Source organism: Paramisgurnus dabryanus, chromosome 8 (assembly GCF_030506205.2).
Source record: "Paramisgurnus dabryanus chromosome 8, PD_genome_1.1, whole genome shotgun sequence".
Classification (NCBI taxonomy): domain Eukaryota; kingdom Metazoa; phylum Chordata; class Actinopteri; order Cypriniformes; family Cobitidae; genus Paramisgurnus; species Paramisgurnus dabryanus.
Window position 1 is genome coordinate 44,606,452 of NC_133344.1, and position 16,321 is coordinate 44,622,772.

A 16,321-nucleotide genomic window follows, 5' to 3' on the forward strand; every position below is an offset into this window, starting at 1 on the left:
AAAGGGCAAAAAAGTTTTCAATTCACATACATCTTGAATTTTGATTATAACAGCTAGGTGGTATGTTACACAGCCCAGCAGGTACCTTTGGCGTTTTGCTCTTGGCCTTCTTGTGCTTTCGTGGTGAAGATGTCTGTTCCTCTTCACCCAGAGTTTGCTCCTCTTCTGCTGCCTCTTCATCCTCCTCACTGTCATCCTCTTCCTCAGAGCTGCTGATCCTGCGGCAAGCGCGCCTTCGGGACGATGAGGATGAAGGCGGTCGCATGCTGATTCCAGCATCTGCCGTCCAGTCCGAACAATCACTGGAGGAGTGACTTAAATAAAAAACATTGATCAAGAAGTGTATAAAAAGCACTGCATAAAAGTGTGTGTATTTCTTCATTGCCAAACAGAAAACAGCACTGTTTTCCTGAAATCCTTGGCCATTTCTAATAACAATTGATGATAATAAATCATTCAATGACGACCATCAAACAATGAATTAATTGTTATATTGTATTATTAGATTTTCTGTTAGTTTTTGTTGTTTTGGCCACACAAACCATTTTATTTGATTAAATGAATCCATAATTTTTGCATGTGTGGTGTTGAAATTAAAATGTAAAATAATAATGATGGTAGCAACATACCTCGAGCTATCACTTCTCCATTCCTCCTCATCCTCAATGGATGAATCACTGCCCTCAATTTCACTGTCCTACAGCAAAAAACAATCATACAAATTGATATTGACATGAATATTGTTGTTTGCAGGTATTACAGTACTTCCAAATATTTTACCTCAGAAGCGGATGTCTCTTCCCCCTCCTCACAGGACATCTCTATGAACTCTTCAGCCAGTCTGTCTTTACGCTCCAAGTTCTTATGACGTTTGCGTGACTGTACACGCTTGTCACATGGCCCTTCATCATCTGAATCATCCTGCAAGCATCAGTGAGATCCAACTTTAATGTGTGTTGAACAAAATATCAGTGTCAAGGTTCATAACAGACATAACCCTACCCTGAAGCTGGCATGGGTCACTCTCCGTTTCTTTGTGTTGTAAAAGGCCACCTCCTCCTCACCCTTTACTGATCTGAACGACTCCTGGGACCTAAATGGACCATCAGTATGGTTAAAATGATTTTATTAATGCAGAATAAAGTCTTTGTGCGCACTATGACTGTTGTAGAATCCTAGCTTACTACTCATTTAACACATATGGAAACATAACAAATGTTTCCCACATTGATGACGACTTCCCGTTGTACAAGAGCAGTGTCTAGTTATCAAGGCATAACTTTTTTGTTCACCAACCAAAGTGGCTAGTTGTTTTCCAAAGTTACTAGCTACTCAGCATTTTCACTGGCCACAATTTTGTTGCTGGTAAAATTAATTTTATATGATTAAACTTGACTTTGGCATCCTAAAATGACTTTAATTCAAGCTAATTTACTTGGTTTAGCTAAATTAGATGCAGATTGAATTTCAAATGCAGTCTGACCACCCAAATTAAGACAACATTTATTAGCTGGTATATACCAGGTATATCAGTATAGTATAGATTATATCATATAATTAGGTGCATGAAAAACATGCTAGTAATGCATAAATAGATTAACTTGAATGAACATATTAAAAGTGGAGCAGGGGTGTATAAGATTAACTAAAAATATAAACACAAAAACACTCTACAAACAATTTAAATATTTATTAACAACAGTAGCCTAGTAAACACTGTCAAGACTAGGGGTGGCACGGTCCGTGAAAAAAATCCGAACCGTTCGGTTCACTTGTCTCGGTTCGGAGCGCGTGTGTGCCGCACGGTTCAACGGTTCATGGCATGCGCAATGTAGTCTCATGCCCTGCATGTGACCTCAGATAGCGCGTTTCCCTTTCACGCGAAAGAAGAGGTGACTGGTTTGGAGTATAAGTAACTGCAGGTTATGTTACGTGTAGAAATGGCAAGTGGGAGAGAAAAGGAAGTCTGCCCGCAGTTGGAGGATGCGCCAGCGTCGTATAAGTTTGGTGTGTGGAAACATATTTTTATTTCATGTTACCTATGATGACAGCGGAAATAAAACAATAGATTGAACTGCAGTCTATGGTTTGAATGTGTTCGAACAGCCCCAGGAGATCGCCTTCTCTCCGACCATTTATCTAATCTGAGGTACTGAACACTGTTTTACGTTTTTAGCGCTATTTTTAGCCTTTCATTGATAAAACTAAGCGGCTGATTTCCACGTAGTTTCATTTTGCTAGCGTGTGAAAGTTGCAATCTTATTTCAGAAATTGCCCCTCAAAGTAATCAGGACAGAAGTGGTCAAAAGAGACGGATTTAAATATTACAGGTGTACAGGTAATGTTTCTTTCTCGTCCACATACAGTATACTCTCTGCAGTATTTAAGCAGCCTCTCAGTGATAAATCTAAGAGCTACACTGAAGTTGGCATTTTAATAAATGCAAGTTATCTTTGTGTGCTAAAAATGCACATAAAGTTCATGTAGATGGCAATACACATTCTCTTTTTTGCCAAATAAATGAAAAGCATGTTGAAATCATCATGTCTTCCCTCTTGCTCTATCAAAATCTCATCTGGCTTTCCTCTGAGATGGTCCCAATAATGTGCTTAAAGTCAAATTCAGTTTGTGCATGATTACATGATATAACTTCTTTTTAATACTGTATCCTAAATTATGGATAATTAATACATTAATAAGATAATACATTTCTGGAGTGTTAAAAATGTAAAGAAAAAATAACAACAAGAACCGTACTGAACCGAGAACCGTGACCATAGAACCGTGATACGAACCGAACAGAGGGTTTTGTGAACCGTGCCACCCCTAGTCAAGACATGTACATGAATTTTACTGTCAACTTGTTTATGCAAATTGTACGCGCTGCGACGCTACAATAGCATTTAGCTTAGCCCCATTCATTCAATGCTGCCATTTAGAGATAAAGTTAGAAGTGACCAAACACATCAACGTTTTTCCTATTTAAGACGAGTAGTTATACGAGCAAGTTTGGTGGTACAAAATAAAACATAGCGCTTTTCTAAGCGGATTTAAAAGAGTAACTATATTTTATGGCGTAATAGCACTTTTGGGAGTACTTCGACTTGGCGCAGTAACACCCTCCCTCTCTCATTCTGAGAGTGAGAAGGGGAGCGGACTTTTCAGGCGAGTCGAAGTACTCCCAAAAGTGCTATTACGCCATAAAATATAGTTCCTCTTTTAAATCCGCTTAGAAAAGCGCTACGTTTTATTTTGTACCACCAAACTTGCTCGTATAACTACTCATCTTAAATAGGAAAAACGTTGATGTGTTTGGTCACTTCTAACTTTATCTCTAAATGGCAGCATTGAATGAATGGGGCTAAGCTAAATGCTATCGTAGCGTCGCAGCGCGCTCCAGCGCTTACGTGCACACACACAGATGATAGAGGGATGATTCAACAGTTCTTAGTTAAGGTAATAACATATTTTAATATTGAAAATGAGTAGACTATTCCTTTAATGATGTCGAGAGGGCATTGTTGTTGCCCGAAGCAGCCTACATTAAAATGATGCGCGAACCTCTCAGCTGGCGGGTTTCCTCTGATTTCGTGTGCATTCAGGTATCCGCTGAATTTCTCTCCGCTCTTGCCCTGAGAGTGTGCACGCAATTTATATCTCTTCAATCACTTCCATGCAATTGTTTTATCTTTCCCGAAATGTGTGTGGGCTCAGCCTGCGTCCTCTTGTGCATTCGCAAATCCATCAGCTCTCTCGCGCTCTCTGGAAGGTGGCACTTTGGTCCGCAACGCTCCACTGATCGCGAGCGAGTCTCAACAAACGGTCTCTGTGCGTTGCGCTGGGTGCAGAGTGCTCATGGGAGTTGTAGTTTCCCAGTGTCGCACTGCGCATTGTTTATCATTTCGCATAACTTAAGAAAACTACAATTACCTAACCTGCCGAAGTGGCTAGTGGGATTGGCCTTACCCGCCACAGCCGAAATCTACCCACATTTGGTGGGTGTTAATGTCAAGCCCTGCTAGTTATCATCTGAAAACATTATATTTCAAGTTGTGGAAAGTATCAAACACAGCAATGTCCTGGAAACATAATCCCATTTTATCCTCCAGCTGAACTGCGAGTCCACAGATTAAGAATCTTACCTGTAGCTGCTTGCCGTAAGCTCAGGCACGACGACCCTACGTCTCCAGGCCTGAAGATCCCTTTCTGTGGCCATCTGGCTGCGTGGAGCATTTTGGTGCATCTGCCGTACGCCCTCCACCTGTCCACTGCGACGCAAACCCACATTAGGCGGAGACTGCACCTCCATCCGCTCATTCAATGACACTGCAATTCAAACGATTAAGCATGTGATTAGCACAAGAGAAAGTAACAAACTGACTATGGCATGGCAAACAAATTCATCACTCCACATCTTTACATTAGAGTTGTTCATTTTAACAGTAAGGATCAAGAGTACACTCATAGCATTTAACCCCTATCATCAGCCATGCCATTATGTTCAAATAAGTGTGAGTGTTTATTACTAGTCTTACAGTTTTACCAGCATAATGTTGTGTATAACATTTTACCATTTATCACACAGTAATTATTACTACACATAAGCAACTACTGTTTCAGACATAAACCCATGTCAGGTAATCATTAGCCCTTTGCTCTGGTAGTTTAATTCAAGTCAGAAAACCACAGCAGTTTATATTCTTCAGTGTGAATCTCTGTTGCACCTCTGCGAGGAGTTCCAGGCTCTGCAAGACGGGCAGGGACACCCTGCACTCGAGCTGAGGCCTGCCTGTCCTGATGCTCCTGAAGTTGGCGGATGGCATCATCCAGAACATTGGGGCGAGGTTCCTCACTCTCTGTGGGCTGCTGACTGATCACCTGCTCCACAACCTCACCGTCACCTGAAATTGAGCGTTGTTGATCAGAAAGACTCTGCACTGCTTTTCTGCTCTGGACTATGGATGCAGTCAATGACAAATTATGACAAAATAAGAGCATCTTACTTGTAGCGACATAGCCTAGTTGAGGAACAAGATGTTCATCTGCGATGTTCTCTCTTCCAGGGACCAGTCTTTGAAACTTGGGAGGATGAGGGTTTCCATCTACATCCACTAGGAAGGGAGGAGGCATCAGGTGCGGGGCTTGCTGGGTCTGTTCATCCAGAACAAACCCATTCGAATCCCGGATGAGCGGCCGGTAATCCGTGTGGAAAAACACCTGGTCTGGAAGCTAATGATCATTTTGGACAGATAAATAAAAATGTGAAACTATTCTGTATGTAGGAAGTTGCCAGTTGTTTAATATCTTGCTGCTAGACTTCATGAATCTTACAAACCTTTTCATAAGGCTTGGAGCTCCCAAAGCCAAATATAACCAGATGTCCATGAGAGTCTGTGCAAGCAAATCGATGGCCATCAGGTGTAAACTTACAGTCAAACACAGCACCGTGTCCTTGACCTTCAATCTACACAACAGAAGCAACATTTAGAAGAATAAAGAAAATAGTATTTAAAAAAAGAGAATAACATCAAAGTCATTGCTAAATTAGCAGCATGTAAGGAATGTTTTTGCTTCCTCGAGAGCCTCAGGGATTTTTTACGACCACAGTGATGCACACACTTTTATAAAGTATGTTTTTTGGCATCCCTACCTCATGCACAAACAAATGTCTTATGATAAAACTCTTGAGGATGTGCAAGTGCTGGAAATAATTGTACCATATTAAAGTAATGCAGAGTTTTGGTGCCTCTGATTAGGTCCCATATGAAGACGTTTCCATCATGGCCAGCAGAGAGCATGACCCGAGGATCATAGGGGTGCGGCTCCAAAACAAACACCTCTGCCTCATGGCCCTGGATAAGGGGTCAAGAGAGATGCATTTAGTTTTATTGAGCAAATAATTACATGTCAAGTATGTTTGTTTGTTTGTTTGATACACAAAGATTAACATGAGATTGGCAGTGTCATGTGACCTTTAAAATATGAAGTAACTGTCCGCTGTAGGAATTCCAGACTTTGAGAAGATGATTGTTAACAGCAGTAATGACTGTGTTGTCATGTCGGTCCCAGGAGACCATGGTGACTTTGGGTTTGAAGAAACTTTCCTCCTCTGTTAAAGGTGCGGACCTAAAGAAAGAAAGAGAGGGACTACAATAAGCTGCAGAACCCCTTTAATGAAACATTTCTTTGAGATCTCAAAATATTTGTATACCCTGGAAGAGTGGCAGACATTTGCAATAAAAGGCTCTTCCATTGATGTCTTTGATGCAGCCGCCATATACGTGCCGTCCCATCCCGACTGCCACTCACAAATCTAAAATATAGATTAATTACTATTAAAACATGTACAGAACATGCTGCCAGAGAGAAAAACATTTGTTATAAACCCTAAATGGTACCTTTCTCCTGAATGACAGAACTGGATGCTGTCCACCTTGTCCTACAAATTACATGTTAATCATATTATCGACTCACATACAAAACAAAATGAAACTACAAAGTCCATAGAATGAATACATTATTTAATGCTTTAAACAATTTAGGTCCAAATAAAATTAGCTGGAAAACGGCTGTAGCTATTGACTTCTTTCCATTTAAACGTGCCACGTCAAAATGAGTCGTGCCAGGTTTGACGTCTGCGGCAAAATTCAACTAGAACTTAAGTGCCATAGTCAAAACATACTTGATGGTTTTTTTTTTTTTAAGCTAATCATCCATTATACAAAACACGACCTCAAACCTATTGTAAAATGCTTGAAGAAAATAAAGTCAAACAACTTGGAACAACACAAGGGTTATTTAGATTTTAGGGTAAACTCAGCAGCCCTTACAGTGTGGGAGTCAAGTTCAGCTAGTTTTTCTGGACTACCACTGCCCAGGTAGTATATCCTGATGACATCATCTGTACTTCCTGTCGCAAGGAACATGCCACCTGAAGGGGAAACAAATGTATACATTGTAAACAAATGTAAACATACACGTCAAAAATAGCAATTAAAATGTTCAGTCAGTCTCACCAGGGCTGAAGGATGAACAGACCATTTGAACACCAGGTCTCGGCCTCTCTGTGAATTTGTGTGGCCGATCACTAAACATTTAATGGAGACAGCAACTCTTACTTTTTGACAACAGTTATGAATGTAGCACTGTGTGCTCTTTAAAAATATTCTGTTAATGCTGATGTGGTGAAAAAAAAACACTCACCTAAAACCGTTATTAATAACATCCCACTGCCAGAAACACACCGTTGCATCTGTTCCTGTGGACACCATGTACCTTTTGGAGCCCTTGACAAATGGAGAGAACTACGGACAGAAAGTAAGATAAATACCAAAACTGTTAGTGCAAGAGAAGATAAGCACACTACACACACTAAGCAAATTCATTCAAACAGACATTTTTTTTCAAAAGCAAGTTGTCATTTAAGCTGGGCTCACACTACAGGAGTTTCATCCCAAATTAATCCCGATTTTCCCTTCCTGACCATTCGAAAGAAAATTGGGTCCAAGACCTCAATAAGTTTCAATCATGTAAAGCAGATTTTTCACTTCTGGTAGTGTTACGCAATAAGACCCATAGTGCGATTGTCGTATCGCCAGCCTGTGAGATCGCAGATGGGGGGCAATAGTTTAAACATTTATTTGTTAATTTCTTTATAAATTTTTAAATAGCCACTGGATTGGTGTATGAAAAAGAAGCTGATTTACTTTAAGGGCAGCTGGCAACACTGTGATGGCCACAACCTTCTACCTAACGCAACTGAAAATTTCTTGTGTGCCAGGGAGTAAATTCAAGGCCCCCATTTTACCCACAACAATATATGAAGACCCCCCACTCATTCAATTTCTACCAAATAGCAAGCAAGTAAGTCAATTGTATAAATTTTAGCATATGTTAGCGCCAGCATATATATTAACATGGCAAAGCCATCCAAAGTGCTTAAAATAAAATAAACTTTAAAGGAAAACACAAAACCAAAGCAAAAAATAGACATTAAGACAAAAATGAAATAAAATTAAAATGCTAAGTAGAAAAGATAAACGGCTACGCTGTAGGACCTACGCACAACTTTAACGAGCCCTTGAGTATTCAAACGGGAACGAGGGACAGATAAAGAGCCCTGTCAGCAGATCTTAAAAATCTGTAAGATGACAAAGGGAAGATAAGATCTATAAGAAAAGATGGAGCTTGATTGTTAAGAGCTTTAAAAACAAACAATAGAATCGTAAACAATAGAATCTTAAACAGAATTTAAAATGGACCAGAAGCCAGTGAAGCGATGCTGAAATTGGAGTGACATGGTCATATTTTTTACCCAGTCAGCAGCTTCACAGACACATTCTATGCACACCTGAGACTTATATCCTGTAAAATATGCATAATATGTGCCCTTGAAATATGTTTTATTCACCTTTAATGATCCATCAAGTTTCTCAAATACTGTGTACCGTCTCTATTAAAACTAATTTCAGATTGGCCTCAAATTCACCATTAACTCACCATTTTGCATAGATGGCAAAAAGGTTAATTGTGGACCTGTCCCCAAAAAACTTTATTAAAAATGAAAGCTTTGAAAATTCTGCAGCCTACTAACCTGTAAAGAGGTAATAGATCCGCTGTGGCCCTGGAGGACTGCCACTGGGGCACAGGTTCGAAGGCACCAGACTCGAATGGTTTTGTCGCAGCTTCCGGCCGCAATAAGGGTATTCTCAAAGTTAACGGCGAGGTCAGATATCTCTGCGTGATGTCCTCTGAGAGTGGAGTGAAGCCTCCCATCAAAAGAAGACCATATCTTTACCAAAGCATCATCAGAACCCTGAAAAGCAGCAAACAAACAGAATTACAAGCTGTTCATTATACTTTTAGAGCTCCTTGTCACGACATCGCAAACAGCTTCCAAAAGATTTTGTTGCTTACCGTAAAAATCCTGGAACCTGTTCGATCAAAGGCGATACAGTACACGGCAGACAGATGTCCCAGAATCCTCCTGTGCATCCTCATGTGTTGATAATTGCTTACAGGGTTTATAGAGCCGAAGCGCTGAGCTCCCGTCAGCTCTCTGCCTCGGCACACCTCCACTACAACAAGACAGAGAAAATTCACTCAGCACTTAAGAGCCATTCAGCTTTTAGGACAATTCTGTGAACCATTTACACTTAAGTAGTCTGCCTTATTAAGTACAGAGAAGACAAAACAATAGAAATATGTTTTGTCTTGAAATTATTTTGCAAAACTATTCTGTTCTGAAAATGATTAGATTATAATGATCTACTTTACAGTTTGTGCAAAAAAATCTAAAGTTTGGTCATGATTCAAATTAAAAGAGATGATTCTGATTGTTTCTAGTTTGAGCTGCTTTGATTTAAAAACACACTGTCCTGACTAATTTTAACATATATAGGTGACATTGTTTTGTCTCAAGATGCACACCTGTAGCATTTTTTGTTAGGTATGTATGTAAAAACTTCTTAAATGACCCAAAATAAATAAGGCCCAGTCCTGGATTAGCCTAAACCCTGTCCGGAAAACTGCCCCCATAGAGCAGATTTACTGATTAACATTCAAGAGTCACTGTTAAAAAAAATAACAAAAAAATTATTAAATAATTAAAGACAATTTTTGTTGTCCTAGAGGCAACTCTGTACTACTATTTCATCATTTGTCTGTCATGAGAAGGCTGAATAAAGTGGAGTGGACTTTGATCTTGGTAACTCTGCACACATTTTTTTATGCTCAACCATTAACATTAGCCACCAGAGCATGTGAGTGGTGCGGAGCGGTGTGACGCTCCGCTAAATATTCCGCTCTACTGTTCAAGCGCTCCACTCAGTCGCTCACCGCCCAAGCAAGCACTCCGTTAACTTTCCGCTCACGCTCGCAAATAAACCAATTCCCGCTCAGATCCCGCTCCGACATAAAAAAAATATTTAGTAAGCCTAATTGTTTTCTGTACTGACGTTCTTGGATAATTGCATTTAATTAAAGTATTAGCTGATAAATAGCAGTTATGTACAGTTGTGTGTTGGCTATTAGACCTAGTTTAACTGATACAGATATAATTCAAATTAACAATTTGTTTCCACGACATCCACATGTTTTACTAATTCACAATTTTAAGTTATAATAAATGTAATAAGTAATTACGAAATATTATAACAATTCGTTCCCCTTACGAGAAAAAGATTAACAAACTATAATATTATATAAATATATTATTTGAAAAAAACTAAAATAAATTGAAGAACAATTTCTTAACAAGAAGCTTTTTAAGTGCGAATTTACATTACATCGGTAAAAACAGAACACAGTGTCTTAAAGAAATTAAAATTAGACAGTATTTATGAACCTGTAAATGTACAAAACGAATGCAATACAGAATATTTATTTATGGCATTTTCAATAGTATATAAGTAGATAAATTAACATGTATCTATGAAAACGAATAAATCATTATTTTGGCTAAATTAATCTGGATAGATCATTTTAGTCCGACTAAACATTTCATCATTTCAGTACAAGAAAAAGCTTAAATGCTATCTATAACAACTTACATTTTATCCCAAATGTTACATGGTCGAAAATATGTAGAAATAGCCTATACGAGAACAAATTACAGAACAAAAATGTTTAGGTCACGCGGACCGAACGAAAAGCCGTTAATTAAGCGGACTCTCTGTAAAATAGAGGATGTGCTGAATCAGTCGAGTCGGCAGATTATCATCAATGTTTATAATGTTCCACGCAGATACTGTTGATGAAAAAATGTAATATCTAAATGTCCAGGTAAGTCAAGTGTTCAGTCAGTTAATACTAAATGCACCGGCGTTTTTGGCTACAGCTTCCTCATCCACGGAGTGGCCGCTGTACATACACAAAGAACTATAAATGTTTTTATTTTAAGTGGTTTTAATGCTGGTAAGCAATCAGTTATATTATGTACAAATATATTTGTATTTGTGTTGATCAGTTAGATTAAAGTTATTTTAATCTTTAAAACTGCATCTAGATGCAGACAACGCTACAGTTATTCTGTCATCTTAGTTTCATTTCTTTCATTTATATATAAGGCTGACGACTTCATTAAAACAATATTTGAACTCCATAACTTATTGCTAGCCATTTTTACAGATTCTCGAACTAGCAAATTACCAAAGGGCATTCTGGGATGAGCGAGCGGTGCTGAGCGTATTGAGCGAGCGGAGCGGAATTTTCGGAAATGCGCTCTGATGGAAATATTACCGCACCGCTCAACGCTCCGCTCCGCACCGCTCACATGCTCTGTTAGCCACTAACTAAAGTGAAAAAGTAAAAAGCATAATAAATATCAAAATAGAAATCCAAAACATAAACAACAGACAGTTGCAGGTAATCACCTATGTTAGGAGCATCCCTGCATCTTAAAGGCCACTCTGGTGGTCGTCCTCTGTGAAGAGCTGCAAATGTGGAGGCTTTCCATCTACTATTCCCACATTCTAGAGATGGCAAAGGGGGCAGATATTAGTCAAACTAGGGAAAGATACTTGAAATCACACAAAGGCAAATGGGGCATAGCAATCCAGCATGGTCTCACCTTTTGATGTTCGCAGTAAAGAGTGTTTCCCAGCTCCGAGTAGAGAATGCACTCCTGGCACACCAGATGGAACCTCTCGGTCCAGAATCGGGCCGATCTGCTTGCATATCTGCAGCAGGTGGTCTGGTGCAATATGTCTGTTGGCAGCAACCTTAAAAGAATAAAGAACATTTAGTGAAGAAAAAAAAGGCTTTCAAGCATTCTTTACTAATTTACTTTTTATTTTGTTTTACATGAACAGCATAAACTGCCTTCACACAACATCTTACTTCCAAAATATCCATGTGAAACAGGAATTAACATTAAGAAAGGTAAGTTTGAACCTGACTTTATCAACTGTAATTTGACGGGTGGTTGTAGGTTAGGGTCTCAGACAAGTAGAGACTGTGTTATTTGTTTACGTAAATATTAAGAAAATCAAATCAACAACTAAACCTTTGCTGGGAGTTTGACTGACAGGCATCCTAACCAAACATAACACTATATAATATGCCATTAGTGCTATGTTCAAACCATTGATACAGCGATACATTGATTTCTATAGAGAAACATTTTGTTTGACTGCATCTTCATACATATATTCATAGATATAGAAGAATAAAATGAGACAAGCCCAGTAAGGCACTATCTTTGTAAAACTGCTTTGAAACAACATGAGTTAAGTACTGTAGGTCCGAAAGAGATATTTTATGCCTTCCCCAAAAGTTAATAAATGAATGGCAAAAACAACCTTTACAACACTGACTATTCAATGTGCAATAAACAGATGTTGTTACCAAACTCTAAACAAAATGTCATTCAAAATTGTTGGCGATAGACAGCTCTATGTGCCATTGCTATTTCGGACTCTACAGTAGGACTGGAAATACCTGTGGTGTGCCTTAATATTTTCTCATGGTCGCACAGTGTAATGGACCCGCTCGCAGCTCATGAATCATTCAATTGCAAATTAAAAACTACAACTCCAAATGCGCTGACACATAGTAAGAGGGATGTTTCGCAGTGTGATTGGCTGCTTTTCCATGCCAGTTAACTATTTGGCAGAAAAAAGTTTATTCTGCAATAGCAGCATCACAAAAATGACAACCAACATCATCAAATGATTGCTCAGGTTGCTGACGACATCAGGCACAAGCATTATTAAACCATTCAAGTTGTACGTATCTGATGGGGGGGATACCTGAGGGGCATAGACAGACATCTGGCTGTATCAAATAACTGATTTGGACTTAGTAAAACAGTATCAACACAGTACAGAACAGTAAAACATACAACTTATTATTCATGAGCCATGCCTTTAAGATTTATAGCCCCTGACTTCTTCTGTGCCTTGATCATGATAATAATGTTTTTAAAAGTTATGAAAACAACAACACCACCACATTTACATTATAACTTGAAACAATTTAAACTGGTTTGCATCCTACATGATGCAAAGAATATTTTAACTCTTGGCACCTATGGCTGGACAGAAAATGCATTTCATTTGGTGCAGATGGTGCATCTGTGAATATGGGAATCTGTGGTGGAGTAATTGATCTTTTTTAGAGAGATGATGATGATCATCCTGTGATTCCTATCCACTGCATGCCAGTACTGTCTCTGTACTGTTACATTCACATTCATAATGGAGAATGTTTGTTTTTGCTAAACAGGTTAGAGTTGGTGATTTTCAACTTGCAGCGCAAAAAAACAGATGGGAAAAGAAGTGTATGATCTTCTTCATCCAAGTTGGACAAATGTCTTCAATGACTACTCAAATAAACATTGTGAATTTGTGAATCTGAAACAGTTTTTGTGAGGAGAGAAATGCATCCTCCATTTGTTAATGTTAATGTAAACCAGTCAAACTTTTATAAACCGAATATATTAAAGCAAACTTCTGTCATGTCTCACGCCATTTTCCTGAATTCTGTCACAATTGATAAGCTCAGATTTTCACGCCATCCCCCGTTTGTTCCTGTTATATTGTGAAACATTATGTTGTCTCTGACAAATTTACTAAAATTGTCTATGCTCCAAAACGTGCACATGCGCTCCTAAAATAAAAAGGTACAGTAGAGCCTCGCTATTCGGCATTTTGTCCGATAATCAACCACAAACTAGAGTTAAACTGGCTACGCAATATGCAATTTAAATACTCATTGGCAATTGTTACTTGTTGTCACAATATGTTATACTGTACGAACATGATCCCAGCTAAAGCCAATGCCACACTGTGGGATCTCAGTTGTCAAACTGTATAAAAATAAAGACTTTAATGTAAACAAAAAGACTCGTCCATAGTCTTTTATCATATTGAAACAACAAAACCTTACCAGAATTTTTTCAAAGGAAAACTTGACTGTAATGTTATGATCACAGTTTTAACCCTAAATCTGACAGAAACTGTGACGCTAACCAAACGTTATGTAGTTACAACACTATAGGCTTCTGTTCCGCTACCTAGGTGATTTACTGAATACGATGTTAAAAATGCATACTAATTTTGCTTTTTAATAATGGAAAAGTGAACCGAGAGCTCCATGGCTTTACAAAAAGAGGGTTGCACCTCAGTATTGTGATTCTCAGTCTTGATTGAAAGATGAGGCAGTTCTTTTAGTTTTACGTTTAGTTTAGTTTCTTTTTTATTTTGAGTCATTTTCACATCCTGGTAAATGCATATTGCAAACCTTCTATCTGCTTTTGTCTGAAATCAAAACACCATTAATTTAGTTAATGTCAGACATATTAAAACTGGGGGGGGGTCTTTGTAAAAGATCCATTAATACAAATATCTAGGTAAATAAATATGAGAGCACATTATTGTAGGCTACTTGCTTTTCTTTTTGGATAACAGTCTACACAGAATGTCATATGATATTTCATCAAAAGTCCAGAACCAATGAGATTTGAAGCAAGACCATATTTGTGTAACACTGATGTGTGTTTTTCTTGGATTTATTTTTACTATACATAATTTCTTAAAAAAATAAAAAAACATTTATCTCCCGCAGTCATTTCGGTTATTTTTATGATGGATGCATTTGCTTTTTTGGAGCTTTAAATGTTGAGCATTTTACAAGATTAACATAAAATACTACAAGTGAGTAAATGAAAATAAAAATTGTATTCAGTTGAAGAAAGTCATATACATCTGGGATGGCACGAGGGTGAGTAAATGATGAAACGGTTTTTATTTTTTGGTTTAACTAATCATTTAAATGTTTACTCACTGCAATCCTAAAGTAGCTGACCGGTGGTAATAATGACCCTTACAGCACACATAAATACAACGGCTGTCTCTTGTGGTTAAGTGCAAAGAGTTTATGCAAAACAAGCCTGTTTATTAGCCAATCAACGCGCAGCTCACATGCAAAATAGAAAGCCGACTGCAAATCCCAATAACTGATTGGAAGGTTCAACATTCTGACGTAGCCACAACTCAAAGAGGCCCCACCCTAACTGCAATACAGCACTGAATAATAGGAAAGCAGTCAAAACACAAAATCGTCCAGCTTTGTGCGTTATAGAAACAACAATATACATCCCGGCTAGAACTGTCAAATACTGAACTTGTTAAGTAAACGAAAATAAAACATTCCAACTGTGCCTACCAGTAGTTTATATTACAGCTTTAACTAAATAAACACGTGCGAAAATAAAACACATGCATCCACATGTTAAAAAAAAAATCAAAACACTTACCAAATCTTCATAAGATCGTGGGTGCTCATTTCCTTTCCAATCCAATCGGCGTGGAAGGAGCTATCAAAAAGCCGGGTTAAAATGGCAAAAAAAAGAGAGAAAACAAGTCAAGATAACATAATAATAATAATATTAATATTTTGCCAGAATATGCAATTATTAGTAGGCGATATGCATTATCAGTATCCAGATCATATCTAAATCCAAAAGGAAGTATTCGTAGATATAAAGGATGAAGTATAACACACCTGATTCTCCTCCAGCTCACACACTAGAGCCTGCAACAAATGATGTTGACCGCCGATCAGTGCTCTGATCCAGATAAACATCCTTTTAAATAAAATCTTTAAAAACTATCGAAGACTAAAGACAACTTACCTCGGCCGCTTTCCGACATGGCCCCGTGCTCAAAAAGCGCGATATCAAGTAATACAACTCTGCGAATGAACCACGTGAGGTTGTTAATATTCGATTCACGATACATAACCTATAAAAGTAGCCCCTAATATTATTTATCAAGTGTTACTTTTTGTTTCTTACCCGATTCCAGAGGCGAAAGACTGCCGTTTCTGGCTGCAGTATCGGCCATACCTCAACGTAAGTGTTATTAAAGCACAAACTTTATGTGTAGTTTGTGAATTAAATAATTATTTAATAAATGTCGAGTGTACGCTTCGTACCCCTCCACGATTGCTCCCGCTTTCTGTTCGGCCAGTTTTCGGTCGCCATTGAAAGTATGAGGCCTGAGCTCATAGCTACTTCCGCCTTAACGCCGGAAGTGGGGGGAAGGGGGGTGTCTCACTTCGGCAAAGCAAAAGCCACACGAACGTAATATATTTAATCTTTGATGTTGATTATGTCATTGTGAAACTAAGTGTTTGTTTGTCGAAACTTTACAGAAAAGCGAAAACCCGCGCTCGTATTCAAACGAGTTCAAATTACTAGCTCGTGACGTTAACCGTGAATGGCGACCGAGTAACCGTTTATCTTTTGTTTATGGGACAAATGAATTATCACCACAGTTTACTAATATAACACGCATGATGATATGATAATAGTTTGCAT

General features: G+C 38.4%; 1 protein-coding gene across 2 annotated transcripts in view; it reads right to left on the minus strand.

Annotated features, from left to right (window-relative positions):
• brwd1 (bromodomain and WD repeat domain containing 1) overlaps positions 1–16,015 on the minus strand; it is a 32,152-nt gene extending 16,137 nt beyond the window's left edge. For both annotated transcript variants that reach the window (XM_065281890.1, XM_065281889.1), the window contains exons 1-23: positions 15,797–16,015; positions 15,635–15,693; positions 15,505–15,534; positions 15,257–15,316; positions 11,570–11,720; positions 11,373–11,471; positions 8,917–9,077; positions 8,594–8,815; positions 7,204–7,304; positions 7,017–7,087; positions 6,831–6,931; positions 6,399–6,439; positions 6,212–6,313; positions 5,973–6,126; positions 5,718–5,852; positions 5,336–5,464; positions 5,004–5,229; positions 4,725–4,901; positions 4,143–4,326; positions 1,003–1,093; positions 781–921; positions 630–697; positions 86–314 (exon numbers count right to left, since the gene is read on the minus strand). In XM_065281890.1, the coding sequence (XP_065137962.1) occupies positions 86–314; positions 630–697; positions 781–921; positions 1,003–1,093; positions 4,143–4,326; positions 4,725–4,901; positions 5,004–5,229; positions 5,336–5,464; positions 5,718–5,852; positions 5,973–6,126; positions 6,212–6,313; positions 6,399–6,439; positions 6,831–6,931; positions 7,017–7,087; positions 7,204–7,304; positions 8,594–8,815; positions 8,917–9,077; positions 11,373–11,471; positions 11,570–11,720; positions 15,257–15,316; positions 15,505–15,534; positions 15,635–15,693; positions 15,797–15,845 (2,781 nt within the window). In that variant the 5' untranslated portion in view covers positions 15,846–16,015. The remainder of the gene's footprint in view (positions 1–85; positions 315–629; positions 698–780; positions 922–1,002; positions 1,094–4,142; positions 4,327–4,724; positions 4,902–5,003; positions 5,230–5,335; positions 5,465–5,717; positions 5,853–5,972; positions 6,127–6,211; positions 6,314–6,398; positions 6,440–6,830; positions 6,932–7,016; positions 7,088–7,203; positions 7,305–8,593; positions 8,816–8,916; positions 9,078–11,372; positions 11,472–11,569; positions 11,721–15,256; positions 15,317–15,504; positions 15,535–15,634; positions 15,694–15,796) is intronic.
• Between the last annotated feature and the right edge of the window lie 306 nt (positions 16,016–16,321).